Here is a 27,242-nt window from a genome sequence, read left to right on the forward strand (position 1 = left end):
TTAACTCAAAATGCAGTTCATATATTTAATATGGACTTTTACTATTTATTTACAACCCAACTGGAATACAATTGCGGAACTCTACCTTTATATTTACATCGTTATTTCTATCATTAAAAGTCTTCTACAATAAGTGTCTCAACTCCACAAGGCTTTTATTTCTTTCTATTACCTGAAAAAAAATAGTAGGCAGGGGTGAGCGCCAAACTCAATGAGTAGGGTTAGATAACCCTCTCACCCCACACAATCACACAGATGCTAAATATTTTTATCTAGTTACCGTTTAATTATATGATCATGCAGTTTGTCACACAAATGGCAATACAGCAGCAATCACAAGTATCATCACCTTCATATAATCACATCACGTGGAAATTAGTCAGTGGCACCACCTGAAACCCCAACGAGCCGTCCTCACACATGGCTCGCCCTCTCATACATGTGCACCGGGGAGCCGATCCCCCATACGGCCAACTGGTCTAATCCTCACTGACCAGTCCTCTCATTGTTTTTCCATTCTCTCTTTTCTTTTCCATACCCACAGGAGGCAACCCGGTGGTCTCCATCCAATCTAGATCATCAAGTGCTCACAACAGGAGGCCACCCTGCGGGCTACAATCAAATCTAGATTATCAGGTGCGCAACAACAAGAAGCCATCCTGTGGTTTTCCATACAATCCATATCATCAGGTGCACACGGGGGCGCCGATCTCCCATTTTCCCGGCCGACGGTCAATATCATATCATATTCAAGATCCATATCACAGACCGTCCTCACAAACCCATGGTGGTCCACTTCATCCCAATTCCACACAAACAAGGCACAGTATATTCATAGCACAAGTAATCAAACAATTTTTACTATCAACAAATAGTGCATCATAATATGGCACTTCAATAAAATAATGCATGATAACATTTAGCCGTGAATGCATGCATGCAGGCGGATGAAGCGAATTATCTAACACTACTCACATTTCTTTATTGTCCTTTAAAAGGACTGTCTTTATCACTCCATGCTTCCAGCTTTCGTCCTCGCATTTCGGAATTTTATAAACCTCTATAATAAACAATAGAATTCTAAGTAAGAATTTTAAATTTGAAGATTCTATTTTATATTCGTTTACTAGTTTTGGCAGTCATTTAATTCATTTATTAATTTAAACTATATATATATTTATAGATACAGATATTGGGTTTCCTTATTTATTTATCACTCTAATAATCTTATTCTATATTTTTAATTTCTATAAATAATTTAATCTCTATTAAGTAATTTAATTTCTATAATTGATTTATTTTCTACCGAAATTTCGGCAGCATCTCCCCTAAAATTTAGACTATCTACCTGCTAAAATATCAACAATTTCACAATTATTCAATCCATACGGCCCATCCATCGGGCAATTAATCAAACAACATTTTCCCATCCTCCTTTAATCTCAACATCACCACACAATCCAAATTATACATTACAATAACATTATATTTAAACTACCTTAATTAAATCAACACTAAAATTATAACACTGGTAACTACTCACAATTATCAAATTAAATTAACCAAATTAATTAACTACAAATAATAAAATTAATTTAATTAACTAATTTTACTAACATTAACTAAGTCAACTAAAATTATTAAAAGTAAACTAACTAAATTTAAGTAACTATCATTAATAAAATTAAATTCATTAACTAAAATATATTTAAATTAATTTATACCCCAATATAATTTTTTTTTGTTGAATTTCTGCTAGATCGGAAATTGCCACGTGTGCCGGATCGGAGAGCAGTGGCTGTCGGTGGTCGGAGGCACGCTGGAGCGGCGGCAGAGGCGCAATCCGGTGGTCAGAGGCTTGCTGGAGCTGCTGCAGTTGCTGGCAGTGACGCAGACCCAGTTGCAGGGAAGAAGAAAAGGGAAAGAAAGAAAGAAAAAGGAAAGAAAGAAAGAAGAAGAAAAAGAAGAAGAGAGGGAGGTGTGGTGGTGCGGTGGTGGGCTGGAGGTGGCGTAGAAATGGTGAGAGTGAAGGAGATAGGCGTTGAAGATAAAGGGAAAAGGATGTTTCTAGATGGTTTGGGTCGAACCGGTTCGATTCGGTTCGATTCGGCCCAAATCTTCGATTTTCAACCGGTTTCGGCTTTTTCAATCGGTTTTCAATTCGATTTCTCATAGTATTCGCACTAAAATATTAATAGCAATTTCCAGGCTGTCGGTTCGTTAAATTAAATTGGAAAATGTTCTGAAAATAAAAATTCAGGGTATTTCAAAAGTATATATCCAATTAAATATGGATCAAATATGTATATATTTCATCAATAATTTTATTAATTATTATTGTTTTTTAAAAAATATTTTAGGTTTTTAAAAAATTGTATTGTTAAAAAATTTATAATAAAATTGTATCAACTAAGACAAAAACGAACATATATAGATTTTCAACTTGAAAAATATATTTGTATTTGCGTGATAACAAATATTTTGACAAAACTCTACTAGAAATAGCATTATCAAACTGTAAAGATATTATTATGGTTTATTACATAGTGCATGTATATGATAATGACAATATAATATTTATAACATTGTCTCAAAGTTAAATTATTATGTAGGAAGTTAACAAATATAAAGTATCATGCATAAACTTTTATTATAAAATATTAAATTCTATTATATCACGACACAACTTCAAAATTATATTTATAAATATATAAATATAAATATATTTACATCGTGCTAGGCCATGTGCTCGTATCAATCTAATTCATTTATTTATTTTTTAACCTAAACCCAATATATGATCCAATCCTTATCTAAATCTGAATTTGATCCAATTAATTAGGGAGTAGATATCCCATGGATATTTAATTTTCTTGGCAAATTAAACTTAGATATTATAAATTCAAATTGAGCTTAATCTACGATAAAGCCTACACAAAAGACATACTTATATAATAATAATACTAACAGTGAAGGTAAAAATAGATGAATTCCTCTTTCTCATATTAAAAAAAAAAAAAAAATGGTCTTCAAATTGTCCCTACGGCAAGATATTACTATCCAAGTTACAAATATTTGTTTGTTATGAGACTATTTTAAGGGTAAAATATCCGGATCTCTAAATTATATTTAAATTAATATTTAAATTATTTTATATTTGAGAAATAATTATGACATTTTAACTTATATTTTATTAAGTTTTTCCGTCTAAAAAGTGATCTCTTTCCGTTCAAAAAATGAGCATATTCTGTTTAAAAAGTGTAACTTATTAACGATAAAAAGTTCACTTTTGTACGAAAAGTATAAATTAGAGACATTATAGTTATTTTTTAAATATAGGACTTAATTATTTACATAATTAGGACGTTATAGTTATGTTCAAAGTGTTAATTTCAATATAATTTAAGGAATTAATTATGTTTTAACCATATTTTAATTATTTTTAGATGTTTGTGATCTAAAGTTCATATTGAGTGTGATTTAAATGACTTTCAATAGGTTTTGTGGTCCTAATAATTTGAATCTCAAACACGCTCAAAGGCCCAAATGAAACAGATCTAGATGTGATATTGCATAGGACATGAGGCCTGTTATTATTATTCTTCTAATATATTTGGCCGAATAAGTCATATATTTTTTCCGTATAGGTGTTATGACTCAATAACAATCATAATGGTAATCTAATTTATTAGATTCCTAATTGAAGTTCCTTATTAAATTAATATTTCAATTGAGTTAATAATAGCAGTTATTATAACTATTATCAAAATGAATATATGTATTATATAGCTATATGTATATAACAATAAATATATGTTAAACGAAAAAAATATATTTTTAATTTTTTTTAATGTAACCTCCATAGCTATATGTAGGATTATCAAAATGAAAAAACAAATTTTTTTGATAGGACTACTTAGAATTTGTTAACTTTTTGATTTTTTTTTTTTTTCGTCTAATGAGTTAATATTTGTATTCTAAAAAAAAAAAGTTAATATTTTGATTTAATTTTCTTTTTAAAGTATATTTCTTAACAAAATAAGATTCATTCCGTAAGAGATTAGGACCCAAGTAAGCTTAAGGCCCTTGACACCCGTAGTAAGCCTAAACCACTAAATTTAATCCTGTCAATACGAATTTCAAACATTTGGCCCATATTGCCGCACACAAATAAGTCTCATAATTATATTATACTTTGGGCCGAATTTAACATCTTAATCATTTCATAGTTCGGGCCCAATTTGTAATATACTACATTCATAATATGGGCTACCGGTTAATACATGCACTTAGAAAAATAATTAAAATATTTATGGGTTCATAAATTATATTATACCTATTTTAATACATCACTAGAGGTACATAAATCCTACAATTGCGGAATTCGCTAACAGATAAATATAAATAAGTTCTCGTACATATAATTATTTAATAAATTAATTACTGAAATCAGAAAATTTCTTTTTTAGCTCTGCGGTGAAGGAAACAGAGTTTTATTGGGACAAAGAGGAATTTACTTCTTGGAAAGTTTACAAATGAAATGTGAGTTTAATAATGATTAGTAATTATTGCATAACACAAGCATTCATGTGAATACTTCCTACAATATTAAAATGAGCACTCATCCAATCAAACATATAGCACATCATCAGCACCCACAAACACGTGGAAATTGGTCTATGGCATCACTGAAACCCCCGATGAGCCATCCTCACACATGGTGCATCCTCTCATGACGTGTGCACTAGGGATCCGATCCCCCATACATGGCCGACTGGTCTAATATAATCTTCACTTGACCAACCCTCTCATTTTTTTTCCATTCTGTCTTTTCTTTTCCATAATCAATAGGAGGCCACCCTATAGTTTCCATATAATCCATATCATTAGATGCACACAGGGGCATCGATCTCCCCATACACGGCTGACGGTATCCAAGACCGCCCTCAAAAAACCGTGGTGACCCACTTTATCTCAATTCCACACAAACAAAGAACATTATTATCACAACGCATGTAATCAAGCAGTACAATTAAATGCAAGTACATCAAATAATTAATTATCATAATGCAAGTGCACAATTAGACATTCATATATAGATACTAAAAAATATATATAGAAACAAATAATAATAATATAATAATTGGTACTTGAAAAATAAATAAATAAATAAACAAACTGTTATATATTGATAATTTTATGTATAATGCAAATGGTATGTACTGTTTATTCTTACTTATAATGATAAATGAGAAAAAACTGTAATTCAATAATAAATTCTCAAAGCCCATCCATCAGGCAATTCGCAACAACTTATCTCATCCGCCATAACCATTATTCATTAATCATACCCCATCTGCCATCTTCATAACTCAACATCCACTATTTACATTTCGTAATTCACTAAAATTTCACTACAATTCAAATTTCATTAATGATGTTGCATCCAAGTGTAATTATCTACCTTTTCATATGTAACAAGTAATCAACAGTTTACCTATTAAGCTCATCAGGTATACCAACTTCTAAGAAGCAACAAATAATATAATTGACAAACTTCACCCCTTTTTGAAAAAGGTCTCTCTTAATCTTTATTATGTCTTGCGTTTTTCAAATGTGAGCTGTCTTGCGTCTTTTGCGTGAGCAGTTTTTTATTTGATATGTGCTGTCTTGCGCCTCTTGCATGAGCAGCTTTTTATTTGAAATTATGGCTAGTTCTTCTATGGATTCGAATGAGGTTCCGAACCTTGTAGCATTAACGATTAAGGATGATAAGGATGCTATCATTGATGCCCCAGTAATATAGGAGGAACCAGTCGATTATTCTTTGTGTTTGGTGGGCCATCTTTTGTCCGATCGAAGAGTGAATTTGGGTGCTATGAAGTCCACCTTGGCTGGAATTTGGCAACCAGGTAGAGGAATCCATTTTGAGGAGATTGATCCCAAGGTATTTTTGATTCGTTTCTTCCATAACGTGGATTTTAATAGAGTTTGGAATGGCTCGCCTTGTATGTTCAACAACCAGCTTTTTATGATCGAAAAGATCAAACCTGGACAAGATCCCCGAACTGTCGAATTGCTTTTAGTGGAAGTCTAGGTTCAGATCAAAGGAGTTCCGGTGGGTATGATGATTGAGCAATTTGGAAGCAGATAGGTGATTTTGTTGGGAAATTTATTTTGTTTGACACTGGTAAAGAAGATAAGGAGAGGAGGGAGTATATGAGAATCCGAGTTGCTATAGACATTCGGAAACCGCTCAAAGGGTGGAAGAAAATGAGGAGGGTGGACGAAAGTATCTTCACTGTGACTTTTTCCTTTGAAAGACTCCCCAAGTTTTGCTTCATATGCGATCGCTTAGGTCATAGTGACAGTACTTGTGAAGTGTTGTTTCAAGTTGACGGCGAAGTGGAGAGGGGTTGGGTCATTGGTTAAGGGCGAACGTCCGGCAAGGAGGTGCTGCAGCGGATGATTGGCACTGGTTCCGTGACAAATATGGTAACAAAATTTCAGATAATCCGTATGCTGGTTTCGTGATTGATGCTTCTATTCAGTTGCATGATTTTAGTGGTTCAAAGGATAAGAATTATCCTTTAAATTTGAAAGTCAACTTACCATTTTCCACTGCAGCTGATTTATTTGAAAAAGGGTCGACTGGTGGGCTTATGATAATGGATTCTGCAAGTGGAGTAATTGATTTGTTGGGCCAGAATTTAAATGAACATGAAACGATGCTTGTGGCAGAAGGCAAAAAATGGCCAGGGTTGACAATGTGATTATTTTGCATGACTCTGCAGTAACAAATATGGAGGTTGCATATGACTCTCTTGATGAAAATGTACTTGGAGTTCATTCAGATGCTATCCTTGTTCCGGTGGGACCTGAGACCTAGGCACACCCACAACCATGAATATTCTTTGTTCGAATTGTCAAGGACTTGGCAACCTCGAGTAGTAAATGCACTTAATGCACTTATTCGATGTCATAAGCCAACTGTTATTTTTCATCTGAAACTTTAGTTGTTTTGAATAAAATTGAACAGCCCTGATGCAGATTTCATTATGATTGTTGTTTTGCTGTGGATGTCGTGGGACACAGTGGTGGTTTATCCATTTTGTGGAATTCTCAAGAATTTAGAAGCTATATGTTATTCTCCAAATTTTATTGATATGAAAATTGTTGCAACTGAAGGTTTTATTTGGAGCCTTACTGGCTTTTATGGAATGCTGGAAAGATACCGTAGGCAAGTTTCATGGAATGTTCTTCACTCTTTAACTAGGTTGGAAAATCTTCCCTGGCTAATTTGTGGAGATTTTAATGACCTAATGATCGCTGAAGAAAAGAAAGGGCGTATTCCTCATCCTTCATGTTTGTTACAGGGTTTCTCGAATACTGTGGCTGACTATGGTCAAGTTGATTTGGGAAATCGGGCCACCCTTTTGCTTGGGCTCATGGTAGAGGTCAACATCGGGTGGAGGAAAGATTGGATAGAGCTTTGGGAAATGTCTTTTAGTAGAATCACTTTCCTAATTATCAGGTTCAAAACCTAGTCTCAAGTAAGTCTGATCACTCTCCTCTTTTAATTCTTACTTCTCCAAGAATTGAAAATGAAAGGTATCAACGTTTTCGGTTTGAGAATATTTGGCTAGAGGAATCTGATGTGGATGTTGTGGTTAGAGAGAGTTGGACTAATTATGATGGCATTGATGTAACGGGGAAGATAAAGGTTTGTGGAGACCGTTTTACAGAGCTGGGGTAGGAGACTCAAGCATTAGTTTAGACAGGATGCAAAGCAGTTGACTGTGCAGCTTGAGAATCTTCGGTTCAGTGGTAATATTGAACAGTTTGTAGATGTGCAGCGTAAGCTTGATGATGTTTTGCACCGTGAAGAGGTCTTCTAGTCTCAAAGAGCGAAATCCATTTGGTTGAAATCTGGGGATATGAACTCTAGGTACTTCCATGCCATTGTTAAAAAATGGAAGAAATCTAAGTAGATTTTTCAGCTGAAGGATGCTACTGGCGAGCGGATAAATGACAACAATTTGTTGATAGGTATGGTAAGTGATTATTTTGTTAATCTTTTTGAGGTAGGAGACGTCGACTTAAGTCCTATTGTGGGTTTATTTTCTCCTTTGGTTTGGGACAATAAGAATACTATGCTATATGGAGATATTTTAGTGGATGAGATTAAATTGGCAATGAAACAAATGCATGCAGATAAAAGCCCAGGGATGGATAGACTAAATCCTAGATTCTACCAGAGGTTTTGGGATATTGTAGGTCATGATGTTGTTCAAGGTTGTCGAGACTGGTTCAATGCAGGTGTATTTTCAGATAATCTAAATGATACCTTAATTGTGTTGATTCCAGAAGTAGAGGAACCGGAGGCAGTGAAGGATTTTCGACCTATTTCACTTTGTAATGTAGTTTACAAAGTATTTACTAAGGTTCTGGCGAACACGCTTAAGACCATTCTACCTAATCTTATTTCATTATCTTAGTTAGCTTTTGTCCTGGGCTGGTTAATTTCAAATAATGTGTTAGTTGCTTTCAAGTTAATCCACTCTATGCAAACAAGAATGAAAGGTCGACAAGGAGCTTGCGCACTGAAAGTAGATATTTCTAAAGCCTATGACAGAGTTAATTGGTGCTATCTCCAGGCTGTTACGCAGGGATTGGTTTTTAGCCAGCGTTGGGTTGACTTGATCATGTTGTTTGTTTCCTCTGTTAAATACTGGGTTAGAGTGAATGGGAATGAGGTTGGCCCAATTATCCCAAAAATGGGGATGAGACAAGGTTGTCCATTATCTCCCTGTTTATTTATACTTTGTGCTGAAGGACTGTCAAAGCTGTTTAGTAGGTCTAAAAATGAAGGTCGCATCCAAGGCTGTAGAGTCTCGAGAGCTGCTCCTCTGTTATCTCACTTGTTGTTTGCAGATGATAGTTTGTTCTTTTTTGAGGCATCACAGATTCAAGCTCTGGAGATTAAACATAGTCTAGTTACTTATGAAACAGCTTCGGGTCAAGCAGTTAATTGGCAAAAATCAGGTTTTTTTTTCAGCTCTAATACTCTGAAGTGGATAAGGATGCTGTTAAAGGGGTTTTTGATGTGATTGCTCCTTTGAACCATGGAAGATATCTCGGCCTGCCCTCATTAGTTAGTCAGGAAAAGAGGCGTATTTTTTCTTTCTTGAAGGATCGTGTGAGGAAGTTGGTTAGTGGTTGGAACCAGAAACTTTTATCCAAAGCGGGCAAAGAGGTGCTAATAAAGGCTGTAGCACAAGCTATTCCTTCATTCTGTATGAGTGCTTTCTTTATACCGGCATCTATTTTGGAGGAGTTACAGAGGTTAATGAATTCTTATTGGTGGGGAGGGAAGATGAGATAGTTGAGTTGGGAAAGGTTGTGCGTAGCGAGGGAAGAAGGAGGTTTGAGTTTTAGACATTTGTAAAGTTTCAATCTAGGTATGCGAGGAAAGCACTGTTGGAGACTTTTACACAATACAAATTCTCTCTTTTATAGTTCTTTCAAATCTAAATATTTCCCAAGTGGGGATTTCCTTGGTGCAGGTGCTGGCCGAAATCCAAGTTTTGTATGGAGAGGGATTTGTGCAGCTAAGGATGCTATCTTTTTAGGTTTTCGGTGGTGAATTAGAGATGGCCAATCAGTTAATGTCTGGACTGAACCGTGGCTACTGAGGGATAATCAGTTTCGGGTTAAGTTACCTATTCTTCCTGGTTTTGAGCATATAAGGGTTTCAGATCTTATTTTGGCATAAGGGGAACATGCTTGGAATTTGCCACTGATAAATGGTCTTTTCAACCCTTCAATTGCTGAAGCTATTACTTCTATTCCTTTAGCTACAAATGTTCAGGACGACATCCTTATATGGCATTGGACAGACTCGGGGATATATTCTGTGAAATATGGATACAGAATAATAGCATCTCATTATGGGGAAGTTGAAGATGCTTGGCGATTGGGTTTTTGGAAAGCTCTTTGGTCACTAAAATTTCCGCCGAAAGTGAGGCATTTCCTCTGGAGGTGTTGTAGAGACATTCTGCCAGTTAAAGCAACTTTGGAAAGAAGGGAATTAGAGCTTGATACAGGATGTGATTATTGTGGTGCTGCTGAAATGTTAGTCCATGCTCTTGTTGCGTGTCCAAGAGCAAGTTTTTGTTGGCAGTTTTTTGGTGTTCAGCTTCGTATTGAAATTTTTCCAAATTTCTTATAGATGTTGGAACATTTACACAAGGTGTGGGAGAGCGAGTTTTTTTAGAGTTTTATTATGGGACAATGGAGTGTTTGGTTGAGCCGTAATGAGCTGAAATGGAACCAAGTAGAAGAAGGACCTTATCATGTGGTTACGCGAGCTAGAAGTATGCTAGCCTCTTGGAAGAAAGCCCAGCTGAAGTCATCAAATACAGGTATAGGTATTTCTGCAGATAATCAATGGCTTCCGCCAGCTGCTGGCACCTTTAAAATAAATTTTGATGCCGCTCTCCTCCCCTCTGTTGGCCATGGAGCTTTTGGTGCCGTAATTTCAAACTGTCATGGCAGATTTGTATCAGCAGCAGCATCATCATTGCAGGGTTGTTCTTCTCTAACAGTAGCAAAAGCTCAAGCGCTAAGAAATGTATTTTCCTAGTTTTTGTCGGACTACTCTAGTTTGCAGATTCAGGTTGAGACCGATTGCCTACAAGTTTACTATGCTATGAGGAGTTCGGTCCAAGACTTGTCTGAGTTTGGAGTTGTCATTTCTAAATGTAAGTTACTCTTAGTCCAATTGCCTAATGTCACCTTGGCTTGGATTAGAAGACAAGCTAATGATATAGCTCATGTTTTGGCTAAATCAATTCCTAGTGGGGCTTGTTTTCGAACTTGGGATATTGTTCCTGCTTGTTTTGCTCGTTTCTTCTCTTAATAGTATATGAGCAATATTTCAAAAAAAAAAAAAACTATTTATCTTCTAAATCAAACTCAAAGATAAAAAACTATTTAAGCCATATTCCATCGGGATTAAGCACTATTTTAGTTCATACTCACAATACAACCACATAATCATATATACTCCGCATGCCAAATAATTCATATTCCCCTATCAATCATTAAGTTTTAACTAGCTAATAACTTACCTCATTAATTAATAACTATTAAATCCTTGACTCCTATTCGAAGGATAAATATATAGAACACATATATATGCACTTAATAATTCTAAAATTCTAAACCAATTAACTAATCACAATCGGTTACCATAAATACCGTAAATTAGTCAAAATTAATTTATTTATAAAAGACTAAAAATGTTCTATTTATATATATAACTATTTAAATAATCTAATTTCTTGTTATTTAGTTATATCTACTTCGATAATCAGCTAATCTAACATAAAGACTAAAATATCTATTTCCTAGCAAGAATTAAATCTGCCACTTCAAGTATTCCCATTTATCTTTCATGTTTCGATTTATAACATTTATTCTAAACGACTAATATTCTTAATTTTTTTAGAATTAAGTGTGTTTATCTATCAAGATTTTCTAACGGGAATCATGTTCAATTAACTATTTATTCGGAATCAACTTAATTAACTGATAATTTTAAATTTGAAATTTGTATCAAAATTAGGAACTGATCTTAGAGTGTACCAATGGAAATTCGGACGACGGTTCCATAATCCATGCTAGGAAAAGACGATTATGCCTCTTGGAGTTTCGCTGGAGACTTGCCGGCCAATCGCCGGACCTTCGCCGTTGCCTCCATGTACGGTAGCTGGAAGATCCAAGCAACCCAGAATCATGCAACACCATTCTTTTTAATTTTTAGCTAAACCATCGCGTTCACCACACTGAGGAGAGGGTTCTTCGGCCTTCACCGGAAACCTTATCGGAGTCCTGCCGACACTGCCGTTAGAACCGCCACAGACAGTGGCCAGAAAATCGACTTCACTGGAAATGCAAATTTTTCACACTATCCTACTTCGCATCGCCAGGGGATCTCTGGTCTCAAGTTTGATTTGCGAGATGCGTAGCTCAATGGCCGGAGATGGCCTTAACAGCAGCTTCAAAGGCCACCGACCAAGGTGGCTTCACCATTTACCATCGGAAACTCCATTTGATAGAGGCGAAACGCTCGCATGGCAACAAAGAATTGATCACACCCACTCTCAGTGTGCACGATGGTTGGAAACGGCGAGGACTCGCCTGAGATCGAAGAGAAGAGCTGTCGAAGGAGATAGCTCCGATTTGCATCGCTAGGGGCTCCATTTGCATGAGAGAGGGCTGATTTCATCCAATTCTGTGATTTGATTAGATTTTTGATTGGTTTATGAGTTTTTCACCTGGTTTTCCAAAAATTCAAACTGGTTTACAGGTCTGGTTTAGTACTAATAAAATATTTTTGCTAAATTTCATTGATTAAAATTTACAATTAAATTTTCAAATGCAAAATTTTTTGAAAAAGATTTTCCGGATCGTTTCACTTCTACTCTTCCTTTGGCTTCATTTTCTTTTACTTTTAATCTTTTTTAGTTCTTAATCTTTTATTCACTTTAATAAACTCAAGTCTGTTTTTCTTATAATAGATTTGTCTTTTTTTTTTTTTTTTGGTTATTTTTACTTTGTGGCTATATTTAGAGTTCTTTTGTCCCTTCTTTGTGAGGGTTTATTACTAAATAAAAATATGATATTTAACTTTACTTGGTTAGAGATTTTCAATCTTGATTTGCATGTATAGATCTTCGATCAATGAAGTCTAGTAACGCAACTTGTTCATCTATTAATGTTATTGATGCATAGCGGTAGGAACTCAAATCCATTCATCATATGTTGCAAATTATTAGAAAAGTAATTCAAGTATAGAAGATTCAGAGAAGTTATTATTTTGTTGCCCAAATCAATTTAATGGACTAGTTATTACTATAATATATCTAAATATATTGGACTAGTTATTGAATTCACATTTAGTTAAAATTTAGCTATTTCTCATTAATATAAAGTTAATTTAATGAATATTTAGGATGAAAATCTATAATATATCTAAAAATACGAATTGAGGGAACATTGGGTTCCTATAACGCTCTGCTAAGTTTATAAATTTATAAAAATATTATCGGGACCTTTAATTTCATTGGTTGAAAAATGAAGATAGTTTAATTTTGATTGGTTATATTAATTTTCTATTAAGCTTAATCTAATTCTAAATAGAAAATTGTTATTTAAGACCTTAATTTTATTGGTTGGAAAATTAAATATTTCTATACTAATTAAATTTTCTAATATACTATTTTTTAAGTGTATAAAAATTTGTAAACACTACGACAATGAAGAAGTAAATATAATAAAATTTCTAATTTTCTTAAACTTCCTAATCAAAGTGGCTACGCAATATGCAATTAAATTGATTAATTTGATTTTAAACTTAAAATAACATAAAATTACAGTAGCTACAGAATAACATAAATATCATAAATTGTAATTAAATTGTTAATGTTGTTTTAAATTTAAAGTAACATAAATATCAATCATAAACCACGTATAAAATTAAATGTACCTTTGATTAGTAAAGCTTTCTTTTTTTTTTTTTTTTTTTTTTGTACATAAGATGAAAAAATAGCAATGAAAAAATCAAAGATTTTTCATAATAATAATATTTTATTTATTTTTAAGCAATCAATATAGAAGGTAATTTATCATTATTATAGTTAACCATTATCTTTTGTTTTTTTTTTTTTTTAACCCAATATTCTCCTCTCTTCCCTTCCTAGTTATTTATTTATTGATCAAATAAAATAAAATATTATATTAAACATTCCACTAAATATCACTTTCAAACATATTAAATCTAATAGAATACTGAAAAGAGACAATAATATTTAATATGAATATTTACTTACGAAATATTATTAATTCAAAAATAGTAAAATTGTACCAAATCAAAATCAAATTTTACATAGCCATAACAAAAATTTCTTGGCAGCCATTGGAAAATGGTAAGCCTTTTCCAACCCAAAAATAAAACATTGTATGAAGAACAAGTGACTGAAGTTGTATCAGACATATCATCGAACACTTTATAATCAATTGAATAGCCACTTAATTTGTCAACCATTTCGCAAACCAAGGCCCAGTTTTTATGCTTGTTCAATGTCGATTTCGGAGCAGAAGGTTATGCAACTCAATCACTAAGTATAATTTTAACAACCAAAGCACTAATCAACATAAAACAGAGCAGTGGTGTTTGGTAGACCTGAATTCATGAAGAATGAGCGTTGAAAAGGATCACCTGACTGTCAAGCAATAGAGTATGTTTTCTTTATTACTGAGTTTTCTTTAAGTATGCAAAAACACTAGACACGAGACAATCGGAATTTCGTGTTCATTCAACCCCTACTATGTTTGAAACGAGTTACTGGGATATTACCCTTATTGAGTTTATTTTCGAGCCTCATGAAGCTATGGAGATTCGCAGTATTGGAGGGGAAGGAACGTGCTACTGCACCAACAAAAGAAGCTCAGTGAAGTGCAGGTGGTGGGACAAGCTCTCTATGGCCTGATTACCTGGACAACAGCAGGGCCAATTGGTTAGCAGCACTGTTGGCAAGAATGTTCGATGGAAACCACCAGCAGAAGGTATTTTTAAAGTGAATTGTGATGCTGCGCTTGGCGCTGATGGGAGAATTGGCTATGGAATGGTTATAAGAAACTCAAATGGTGACATAATGGCCAGTGGCTCTCACAAGTGTTCTCATGTGCTTTCGCTGGAAGAAGCCGAAATAGAGGCCGTCTCTTTTGCTGTCTCAAAGGCCTTAGAGCTGCGATTCAGAGTTATTGAGGTAGAAGTCTCAAAGCCCTTAGAGCTGGGACTCAGAGTTATTGAGGTAGAATCAGATTGTCAATCCTTGGTATTCAGCTTACGGATTTGAACAGTGTCAAGGTCAGATTTGGGGATTCGAATTCTAAACTGTTGCATGCTCTTGAATCAGCGTGACTCCATTTTAATTTCACATGTAGTTAGGGAAGATAATAAAGTAGCTCATTCATTAGCAAGATTAGCTCTTTCTCTTGAGATAGAAGAGCAAATCTGGATAGAAGAGGTACCAAATCCACTTGTAATGGAAGACATTCTTGGGTTTCAGCAGTGAAATAACTGTGGTTGAGTAGACAATAAAACCTTGTATAAAGAACCAGTGGCTGAAGTTGTATCAGACACTTTCTAGTCATACTGAAGAGCCACTCATTTATCAACCATTTTGCAAACCAAGGCCCAGTTTTTGAGCTTGTTTAATATATGATTTCAAAGCAGAAGGTTATGCAACTCCATCGCTAAGTATAATTTTACCAACTAAAATACTAATCAACATAAAACAGAGCACATGCATGAAACGAATATTTTGCAAACACAAGTTCATCTTTACTTTTCCAAGCAATGAATATGTTTTCTATATTACTTCAGTTTTCTTTAAGTATGCATAAACACTAGACATGTAATTATGAACTAATCTTCTATAACTAAGATAGGAAGAATTGTATTATATGTGTATCCAATGAAGCAATTGTAAATAGATACTATTGCTAAGGCAATATGCAGGAGTCTGATACAAATATTGAATTGCAGAAAATACTGAATTGAATCATCGTTTAAAGATTGAATTGCAGAAAATAGAACATGTTTTCGAGACAAATTGCAGTGGCATAACTGGACATATGACAAAAACCTCCTGCAACAGTATAACAGTTGTTCTATCCTAAAATCTCACTTCAAGTTTGCACCTTGAGAATGTTTAGAGCAGCTTAGCAACTTTTTCACAAGAGGATCATCAGGCTTGTTCGAAGCTAAATTCATTACCAACTGCATGGTGGTGGCATCGGCGGAGAACCGCTTGCCAACCATTTCATCAATAAGTTGGTTTGCCATGGACGAGTCATTGCACCGGAGACATCCTTGGATAATCACGTTATAAGAGCAACTATTTGGCGAGCAACTATTTGGTGAGCAACTATTCCCTTCCATTTTCCTGAACACCTTGAATGCTTTATCTAGCAATCCTTCTTTACAAAGTCCATTGATCATTATATTGTATGTGTAAATATCAGGCCGCAACCCTTCTATGGAAAATCTAGAAAACAATTCCTTTGCTTCTTTAACTTTTCCAGCTTTGAACATACCATCAATTAGGATATTATAGACAATAATATCAGGCTTCAATGAGTTTTTCTGCATTTCATGAAATAGGGACAATGCCACATCTAGACACCTATGCTTACAGAAGCCATCTATCAAAATGTTGTAAGTTACCACATCTGGAGAATGGCCACTAGCACACAAGTTCTTGAAAAACTTATATGCAGCATGAGGGCTCTTTGCTTTACACAAGCCACCTATAAGAGAATTATATGTGAAATGGTCTGGAATCAAGCCTTTCCTAGGCATTTCATCAAAAAGCCTCATCGCCTCATCTATCCTTTTTCTCCTACAGTAACAGTCAATCAAGATACTGTAGGTAACAACATCAGGCATATAACCCTTGCTTAGCATCATGTCAAAAATTTCTCTAGCTTGATCCGTTTGGTTGAGTAGACAATTTCATCCATCAAAGAGTTATATGTCACAACATCAGGCTTTATTCCTCTTTGAATCATCCATTTGACTATGCCATGAGCTTTGGAAACCCTTCCTTCCTTACAAAGTCCATCAACCAATATGTTGAAGGTAATTAAATTTGGTACGATGTTCGCTTCCAACATTTCATTGAGCTGCATAGAAGCTTCTTCCCATCGGCCTGAATTGCACAGACCATAGATTAAAGAGCTGTAAGTGACAACATTAGGCTTTATTCCTCTTTGCATCATCAATTTGACTATACCACAAGCCTTTGAAACGCTTCCACACTTACAAAGACCATCAACCAATATATTGAAGGTAATTAGATCTGGCGTGATGTTGGCTTTCAACATTTTGTTAAGCAGCAAAAAAGCTTCCTTCAATCGACTTGATATACACAGACCATGGATTAAAGAGTTGTAGGTCACAATGCTCGGAGAGATGCCTTCAATCTTCATTTTCAAGAAGAGCTCTAATGCCTCAGTCACCAATCTATCCTTACAAAGGCTGTCAATGATAGCATTATATGACACCACATTAGGTTCACAACCTTCCTCGAGCATTCTTCTCAGAATACCAAAGGCCACATTGGTTTTCCCAATTTTACACAGACCGTTCACAATGACAGTATAGGTATAAATATCATGTTTATACCCTTTTGCAACGATTTCATCAAATAATTCCACAGCTTCATCAAATTTATCCTCTCTACAAAGCCCATGGATTAACGTAGTAAGCGTTATAATGTGAGGCTGAAAGCCAAGTTTGAAGATTTTCCCAATAAGAGAGAATCCAAAATCCACGCGGTTCAGATGGCAAAAGCAATTAGTCAAAATACTAATAGAATAAACATCGAGAGAAATTCTATACAATTCCACCTGCTTGTAAAGAAAAATCACAGTCGCATAATGTTTCATTCGAACAAGTGCAGATAATAATTTATTAAATTCCAAAACAGGCGGTGAAGGATTACTACGAAGCATCAAATGGAAAGAAGCCAAAGCATCATCAATATTATCGAATGAATAAGATTTGCTTTTACCTCTGGCGTGTGTACTGGTATAACTACGATAAGAAACGCAATCAAAAAAACCCAATAGCCGATGAAGCCGAAAATTAGAAAGGCATCTGCTGGTAGTTCAGAGCATCTTGGATAATATTATGAAATTAAAGCGAAAGACCCAATCTTGGATAGAGTCTTTGGAACAAATTTGATAATGGCGAGAAGGGATTTGATCTCATTTAGACTCACCCATTTAGAGAGAGGGATGAAGAAAATATGGAGAACATATATTTTTTTTCTGTTTTAATAAACAATCAATTAATCATGTGCAATAAAATACTTTGGCCGAAAAGCCAAAAAAATCATAACAAGTCAAATATATTAATTGATTCTCTCCAGTATAAAGAAGTCATACTCCCAGTGTGCTTTGTTGCTATGGGTTGTCTCATGTATTGGTGGAAATTTTATAGGTGTTGTGGACACTTGGGTAGATGTTGTGGATTCTAGTTGCCTTGCCTTTGGATGTTGCCTTAATTATTGGTGTTTTTTGGTTGTTTTTGCAATATTAGGGCAACTATTTGTTTATAAGCCACTTCTAGCAATTTGTATCGCCTACTGCCACTTTTGGTTTATTAATGAATTTCTAGTTTGAAAATATTTATTAATAGATTTTAAATGCCATTTAATGGATTTTAAATGCCAAATATGACACCTAATGCCACTTAATGGATTTTAATGCCAAATATGTGAAATATGACACCTTAGAAATATCAAAAGTGTGACAGAAAATGAAAAAAGACAGTAACATGAAATTTCAATATTTCATTCCAAAATACTGCTAGAGTCAGTACAAAATAACAAGAAATATAGTCTTAAAGTCATAGACAAAATAGACATTATCACTGAGTTGCTCTGAAGTTCCTGTTCTTGTCTTTGCCATGCCTGGTTTGTGATGCTCTTATTTCTCTCAGCATTTGCACTTGAGAAGATGTAACCGCATGCCTTCCTCTCCACATCATATGCTTTCTTTTGTATCCAACAACCGCTGCTGCAGTCATTGCTTGCATCCAGTCAAATAAATCAGCCAAATGACATGACACAAATGCAAAAAAAATTCCAACAATACATGAAAATGTTAAATTAAGGATGCCAATGCCTACAGTGTACACCAAGTTTGATCTTCCAACACTAATGTGATTCCTCAAGTTTTCAGATCTTTCTTGAACAATTCTTTGATTTAGACTCTCTGAGGCTCTCTACATGTCAAAAATTTCACGTGCAATTCTAGATTCATCCATGTTTGTTGAACTTCCTCTCACTTGTGGTACCCTATCCAAAGGTTCAGTGATGCCAATTGGTATGGTGTCCCTAAATCAACTGTGGCAGTTGAGGCACTCCTGCATCTCTTTTTTTCAATATTTGAGAGTGGTTTCTTTTGCTTTCCTTTAGGGTTTGAGCTTGAGGCAGATTACACAAAGAATCAGATCATATTAGAATGAAGTCAAGAAATGTAAATTTAGACCTATAGTTTTCACATAACATTACATCTGGTTGTTCTTTCTTCTTAGGGCATCCTCTAACATTGTGTCCTTTACCACCACATGATGTAGACTGCATTACCATGCCAACCCTACTAACTTTATATCTAACTTTTTTAGTCTCCTCAATCCCCTTTCTCCTAGCAGTCTTCCTCTTCCAGGTTTCACCTTTATTTCATTGGATCAATCACCTCATTCACTGATTATGGCCAAAAAACTCTACCTCTAACAGGCTGCATTGAGTATTGGTATGCTTTCAGATAAGTTTCCTTGTGATACCACTCATAAATGTATGCTTTTAGTTCCATATCTTCTGAGCACATTGCACATATGGCATGTGTACAGGGGATTCTAGTCAAGTCCCAGCCTCTACTTGCATAGGTTTGCTTGGATATGTGCACACAGTGTCTGTTCACAACATTATAAATGTTGCAAACCTCATATCCATCATCCCCACTTGGATCAATGTACCAATCAAAGGACATTGCCTCGTTCTTTTCTAGTTTCTCCATTGCTCTTGGTGAAATATCTCTAATCCAAGTTGTTGAACTCCTTTTTTTCAGGATTCTCTTCATCACCTCAACTCTGATTTCTTCTAACATTGTGATAATAGCTTTATGAGAGAGATAAAAAAAACAAGAAAAAAAGTATATTATTTTTATTAATATTTTTGTTCTTTATAGTTTGTCATATTTGATTGCATATAATTTGTAACAAGTAAATTTTCAAATAGAATTTATATTATTAAACACAGGGATGGTAAACAATTAAAATTTTAATTTAAAAAAATATAATATTTTATTGATATATTTATATATCTATATATATTAAAATATACTTTTTTGTTAGGTGAGTTTTGAAAGAGTTTTATTCTCAATAATAATCTTTTATTTTCTTTTTTGTTACTGAATAATTTGTAATTATTATCATTTTAATTTAATAAGAGATTTAGATCACCCTTACAATAGATAGATGACCTATTGACGGTTAAACATTTTTAATTTTCTTAATATTTTTTCTTTTATATCCTAAATTGTTTGATTAAAAGAAAATATTGTTTAGAAAATTGGAAAAAAAAAAAAACTAGAACTATATTTCTGTTTGGGTCACTTTTCAGAGTTTCAAGAATTTATATGTATGTGCATATATTCATTTCTCTGATACACTAAGTAAGTAATATTGTCACAATGATAAAAGTGATTTTCATTATCAATTCAGACCATCTTCTCATTTCTTTTATGGAAAAATTATTATTTAATCCCTCAGATTTTACATAATTAACCAACTAATCCCAAATTTTGCGCAAATATCTAACTAGTCCCTCAGGTTTAACTTCGTCTAATTAAAAGGTCCTTCCGTCCGAAAAGTTGGTTTTTTTCCGTTAAAATCAGTACAAAACAAAGGCAAACATTCTATAATGACGAAGAATGCCCTTACTGAACTGTGCATGACTATCAACAAGGTTTGATGAAATTTCATTCTCACAAAACGCAGAGAAAGGAAGAAAGGGAAAAAACAAAAGCGCATCTCCATTTCATTTGCAGGTAACAAGCGACAGCCTACATGTCTTCTTCAAGCACAGCCGATGGAGCATGGGAAGGAAGGTATGTGAATATGTATTGCAAGTGTGAGAAAAAAGCAGGCATTAGGATCTCAGAGACACAAAAAAATAAAAATCGACTGTATTATTACTGTATTGAAAATGCATGCAGGTCTTTTCTTGGTTGGTGTAAAGCTATAGATTCATCAGATCGATCTAAAGGAAGCGAATTCAAAGTGAGGCAAAGAAGTGTAGCTACTGACTTGTTTGAATTTAAGGAAGAGATGTTGTACATGAAGAGGGAGAAGATGAAAATGTACAGTGAGATTGTGACCATTGGAGGAAAAAGGGAGTGCTTGGAGTCGGAGATTGGCAGCTTGAAGAAGTTGATTTTCATATGCTTGATGGCTATCATGATGCTTTTCACCTTACTTGTAATGTTGCTGTTCAAGGGTAACAGAGGATTGTGAATAATAATTTTTTTTTTTTTATGTATTTAGGGTAGTTTGGTTAGTTTTTTGTAGTTTATGTTGTTTTTGTAGTTGGCTGTGTTAATGTGGTGGGTTAGTTGTTGAATGTTAGTAGCTCAGTTAGGCACAGTCAATTTGAAGATGACTTGAATGTAATATACGTTCTGCAATGAAATGTGTACTTTTGCTTAAGTATAGCAACTGCAAAGCAAAACTATTAATTCAAACTTGGCTCTCATGCAGAAGAGTGGTTACAAATAGTGTCATTGTCATTAGTCAAATGTTTACAATTCACAAAAGAGAAAAACAACATATTTACATAATGTGCATCACAAAAACCCTACTCAAATCAAACTTGGTCCACACTTGCGTGTTTGCTGTCAAGAAAAAGACAGATACAATGGAAAAAAAAGTTACACATTTGTTCCTGTGCTTGCTAGAAAATCAAAAGATTCCTTGTTCTCCCTAACTTTGCAATCTGTTGTCAGCAGCAGCACCTCTTCACACAAAATGCACATAGCAGGATATCCATACTGCAAGAGATGAAGCCCAAAATACCATTTGCAAAACCTCAACAACCCAAAAGAACATCTGCATCATATTAGTTCACAAAAAAACCATCTTCAACGTTTGAACCAAAAAACCAAATCTGCTATCATTCTTAACACAGAGCAAAATATATATATTCACGATATAGGATGTCCTCTCCCTCTCAAACCAGAAGCTCCTTTCCCTCTCAAACCAGAAGCTCCTCTCCCTCTCAAACCAGAAGCTCCTCTCCCTCTCAAACCAGAAGGACCTCTCCCTCTCAAACCAAAAGCATCTCTCCCTCTCAAAGCAGAAGCACCTCTATCTCTTGTTGCAGTAACACCTCTCCCTCTTATTGCAATAACACCTCTTCCCATAGCAACAGCAGCACCTCTTTCCACAATAGCATCAGATCCAGATGAATTTTTTCCTCCTCTTTGCACAAGTTGTTTGTTCCTCTAATAAAACAAATGGTACGTAGTCAGTATTCACATACTATAAAACATCATAGTAATTATTGAGATTGCAAAAGTGAATCTGACCTGAGATATGGCTAGTGGGGCTTGCTCGCATGTTCTCTTATTATGGCCTAGTTACTGGCATGTCACACACCTAACTGTGCAAGATCTTTTAGCTGTGCTTAGAGGAGCTTCTTCCTCTTGAAGTTTTCTCCTTTCTCTTGGTCTGCCAGGCTTCCTTTTAACGGTTGGAGACTTTAGGAATGGAAAGTCAGTTTGTGGTGGGATGTTGTAATTTGGAATTGGATGAATGACTCCTTTGTAGGCCTTTACATACTTCTCTACTGTGAAATACTCGTGACAAAAGTCTTCAAGATTGAGTCTCATGTATCCAAGTGCAATGCAAGCATGTTTACAAGGAAGACCTAAAAGGTCCCAATAATTGCAGGTGCATGTCCTTTTCCCAATGTCAACAGCAAAAGCCACAGGCCCCTCTCTCACCTCAAACTCATTATTGTTACTTGGTAGTATCTTGCATTGTCTAGATTCTTTTATCAATCTGTTCAATGCACTCTTACATTTTGGAGTTACTCTCCCTTCCCAAGCAGTAGCCACTGCAAACCTTTTATTGCTTCAAAACATATGAAAATGGAGCTAAAGACAAGTGGCTCATCCAAATTGTTCCTTGGCATTGATTCAAATTTTATAAAAGTTCCAGGGTTTGACATTTGAACTTGTGCAATGTATTCATGCAACTTATTGTAGCTCTCAACGTGTGAACCTGCAACTTGCTCTCTAGCAGCTGTCCTTGCCCTATGAAGCTGCCAATATTCAGTCTCAATGCCCCATTTTGCCTTTAACTCAGCTTGCATTAAAGCATAGCTCATTCCTGGATCAGCAGCCAATTGAGATTCCAATTTCTTCTTCACCCACTTTGTTGTTGCATTGGGAATCTTGTTGTTTAATGGCCTCGTGCATGTATGCTCAGGTTGTAGGGTTTTTACTACAAAACTCACTAAGTCTGGAGCCACACTAGCATGGAACCTAAATGTGTAGCCCTCCCCCTTACATTTTGTTGTCACTCTTCTACTATCATTCTTGATCATCCTCAGTATGAACCCTCCCCTAACAGCATAATTCCTTAAAGCTTCCCTACAACTATTAACACTTAAGAATGCATGCCCAACTCTGAATTCAATATCACATTCAACTGGTGTTTCAAATATATTGTCATATATTTTCTTCCAAGGATCTCGTGTTTTCTTTTTAGGTCTTCTCCTTCTTGGTGCATCAACCTCCATGTCACTACTTTAAGCTGACTGTTCCTTGTCAGTATCAACATCACTGGGACCATCATCAACATCATCATTGAAGTCAACTTCCTCTTCTGGATCTGTTTCCATTCCCTCAGGTGTTTCAGCTTCACTACTCTCATCTTCAGTATCAGAAAAGACATAGTCATCATCTGTGGACTGACTATCAACAACAGTTTCTGTTTCTCCCCCCTCCCACTCCAATGGTTGTTGTTGTTGTACTCTATCTCTGAAGCTGTAAGAGGCTCCAACTGCAATTGCTCTTTTCCCCTTCCTATTGTCCCTATTAACATTAGCCTCATGAACATTTGCCCTGCCTCTACATCGCCCTCTCCCCCTCCCTTTTCCCCTGCCTAACTGGTTTATATAGCCTGAATACTTAGTGTTGTCAGCCAGCACAATTCCCACATCTGTGATCCTATCAACATTTCTGCCCCCTTCCCCTTCCACTACCTGTACCCTCTGTATTTCCAATCCCAGCACCTATATTTTCTTGCTCAATAATGGTCACATCTCAAACATCCCCACTTATCTCAGTTTGTGACCCAATATTACTTTCTGCCTCCCCAACACCATTGCATGGAACTTCCCTATTAGGCTGCAAATTTTCATTATGTAAACTCATAATATCTGCCACCTGACTGTAGAACACATTGGGCATAACAACACTTGGTTCACCTTGCCTTCTAACCAAATTCAGTTCAATATAATCAGTGTCCTTGAATCTTTCAAACATTAGAGTAACGTCTGCATCATTCTCTATTCTATAATTTTCAGAGCATGTAATATCCACTTTCCCATCTTTTATCTTGTGAACTTTGCATACGTTTTGTAAGAGGACAATGTAACTCATTCTGTCAGGTTGTGCATCATACAAATACACTGTATCCCCTTCATATATGACCCCAATGGTGTAACTTTCAGGCAAAGCCATCAAATTCAAGTTTTCCTACATTGTAATTTAACACAGGTGTTACAAAAAACCCTCAATACATTATGATTAAGCATTATCATTATCATTATCATTACACACAAAATGTCTGCAAAAACCCTCAATACATTATCATTACACTCAAAACAACTCATAACGATGCTTAAGCATTTCAATATACCAAAAATCATCATCATAAACATCCTCAATAATATTGATTTTCAATTTTTTTTAAAGCAAAAAATGAAGTGGGTCTGAGTATGTGGTATTTACCTCAAAACGAAGCTTTAAGACTGTGATTCGACGCAAACGAAGCACTACATGCTACGACCACTCATTTCGTTTCGTCAATAAACATAATTTTCTATAAAAATTCTTCAACACTTCCACTGGAGATGAAGACGTTTTTGCGTGAGAGAGTTGGGTGTCTAGGACAGTCTGACCTTTCGTTTCCCTCGCTTGGAAGGTCATACTGGTCCACGTCAGCTAGGGAGGGATGTTTTAGTCTTTTAGTCTTCAATTAACGGAAAAAAATCAACTTTTCGGACGGAAAGACCTTTTAATTAGACGGAGTTAAACCTGAGGGACTAGTTAAATATTTATGCAAAACTTGAGATTAGTTGGTTAATTATGTAAAACCTGAGGGACTAAATAATACTTTTCCCTTCTTTTATTTTACCTATCAGTAAAAATAATTTATTATTATTTTTCATTGTAGTTGTATATAGATATTGATTTGGAGTTGAAGGCAGGAGGTTGGAGATTGAGTAATGACTTGATTTTCTTTTTGAGCACCTATTAGAGTTTTAAAAATCTACATTTTATAAATTATGGCCTAAAGAATTAGGTCTAAGGATTGTGTTAAACTTTATTCTAAGATCACTTCATTATATATATAAAAATAGAATTAAGTACATAACAAGTAGCATTACAAGTAGTTTGTATTGTAAAATATAATACAAATTAACTACTTGTATTTATTTTAATCTAAACAAAACTTATGATTTAATATTATATAGATAAAAAATGAGTATATAACAAGTATAGTCAACGTACAACACACGTCACACAAAAGACTAGTATATATAAAAGTACGAATAAGGGAGAAACATTGGGTTCCTAAAATGCCCTCACTAAGTTTATGAATTGATAAAAATATCATTAATAATCCTATTCTAATTATGATATCAATTTATTATTTATTATATTAATATTATAAATTTAATCTCATTCTAATTAGGAATTTATCCTATCATACCACTATACATATGTTTAGTTTTAATTGCTTTTAGCTATCAAGAATTTATTGCTTTTGACTATCAAAAATTGTCACGTCAAGCTTCTGCTAATTTGAAATTATTGAGTTTGCAATTATGTCTTCTTCTTACGGCAAGTATAACTTTAACCCTCTCTCTATTTACAAATTAATAGAATATTTTTTATTTATAGTTCTCATAATTTATATTTATAGATTTATAGATTAACTGTAACTATTTAGTAATCGTGAATAATTACAAGCTTATAAGCTTTCTTTCATAAATAGCATTATCATGAAATATCTTAAAGAGATGGACCCTCCAATTAGGAAAATTTTAATTTTATTTATCAATTAAATTTATATAATAACTTTAAGTAGAATGATTATATCAGTTTCCTTAATCATATTATTTTTATTAATTAACAAATTTTGTTTCATTATTTTCCGGTTGCTAAGAGTTGAGAAAGGATTCTACAACTAGTTAAACACCAAATTTTTTTCCGATTCTAAAGTTATAACACAAATAGATTTTTTCTTCGGTTGCTGAGAGTCAACAAACAGGTTAGCAACAGAATTTTTACAACTTGCTAAAGTTGTAACCAAAATTCAAAAGTTCCTTTGTTATGTTTGCACTTCCTTTTCTCTTTTTTTTTTTTTCTTCCCTTTTATTTTTTATATTTTATTAATAAAAGTTTAAATTTTATTTGGATTGTCAGATTAATATTTGTTAAGATAATATATTTTATTTTTTATTTTTTTTAGTTTTAAGTATTTCGATGAAATTAAGATAGTCATGAAAATTTCAATATTTAAATTATACTATAATAAATCATAATTTTTTAAATGCATAGGAATTCCAAATTTTATATATATATATGATTGAATGAGGGGGAATATTGGGTTCGTAAAATGCCCCAGCAGACTTTTAATTTTATTAGTTGATTGAAGAATAATTTAGTCTTATTATAATTAGAAAACTCTTAATTTTATTGGTATTTTATTAATTGATTAATTAAAAATATCGTTAAAAATAGTTTAGTTCTGTTCCAATTAAGAAACTTTTGAAATTCCTATACATATAAAAATACTATGATTTAATATCTTATAATTTAAATATATTATAATATAAGCTAATAAATTTAATAATCCCTTATTGGTGGCTCTTTTTTATGAATTATAAATTTAATCTCATTTTAATTAGAAATTTGATCCTACTCTAATTATGATTTCAATTTATTATTTTTATTGTATTAATATCATAAATTTAATCCTATTCTAATTAGAAATTTATCCTTTAATACTATTCTAATTAGGATTTTGTCATATCATACCACTATATATACGTTTGATTTTAATTGCTTTTGAGTTTTGACTATCAAAAATTTATTACTCTTGACTATCACGAATTTATTATTTTTGACTATCAAGAATTATTGCATGAAGCTTTGCTAATTTAGAATTATTGAGTTTACAATCATGTCTTCTTCTTGCGGTATGTATAATCCTATCTTTCTCTATTTATAACTTAATAGAATAATTTTTATCTATATTTATTAAGTATGTTCTAGCAACTACAAGAAGTTTCATCTAATTCTAAATA

The 27,242-nt window shown here is 34.0% G+C and overlaps 1 protein-coding gene, 1 long non-coding RNA gene and 1 pseudogene across 2 annotated transcripts; 1 reads left to right on the top strand and 2 right to left on the bottom strand.

Annotated features, from left to right (window-relative positions):
- LOC149497698 (uncharacterized) lies at window positions 1-1,991 on the bottom strand. Its single transcript, XR_016320013.1, has 3 exons — window positions 1,725-1,991; window positions 976-1,060; window positions 1-172 (listed from the first exon to the last, which is right to left on the bottom strand). It is a non-coding gene; the product is annotated as an uncharacterized LOC149497698 (long non-coding RNA).
- A 6,585-nt stretch (window positions 1,992-8,576) lies between these two features.
- On the top strand, window positions 8,577-10,231 carry LOC149497699 (uncharacterized). The gene is made up of 3 exons (XM_089719257.1): window positions 8,577-9,045; window positions 9,096-9,296; window positions 9,777-10,231. Exons 1-3 carry the CDS (start codon window positions 8,577-8,579, stop codon window positions 10,229-10,231), a joined length of 1,125 nt encoding a protein of 374 aa, XP_089575383.1.
- A 5,310-nt stretch (window positions 10,232-15,541) lies between these two features.
- Window positions 15,542-19,746, bottom strand: LOC149497700 (uncharacterized; annotated as a pseudogene).
- Window positions 19,747-27,242: the final 7,496 nt, after the last annotated feature.

The sequence above is a fragment of the Jatropha curcas genome, chromosome 3 (genome assembly GCF_041381405.1).
Source record: "Jatropha curcas cultivar XTBG-Jc1 chromosome 3, XTBG_Jcur_1.0, whole genome shotgun sequence".
Lineage (NCBI taxonomy): Eukaryota > Viridiplantae > Streptophyta > Magnoliopsida > Malpighiales > Euphorbiaceae > Jatropha > Jatropha curcas.

Excerpts from the sequence above, each read along its gene's own strand:
- LOC149497699 (XM_089719257.1), top strand. The coding sequence starts at position 8,577 with ATGAAAGGTCGACAAGGAGCTTGCGCACTGAAAGTAGATATTTCTAAA. Across the intron at positions 9,046-9,095 it reads AGTTAATTGGCAAAAATCAG|GGGTTTTTGATGTGATTGCT; the intron begins GTTTTTTTTTCA and ends ATGCTGTTAAAG. Across the intron at positions 9,297-9,776 it reads ACAAGCTATTCCTTCATTCT|GGGAACATGCTTGGAATTTG; the intron begins GTATGAGTGCTT and ends TTTTGGCATAAG.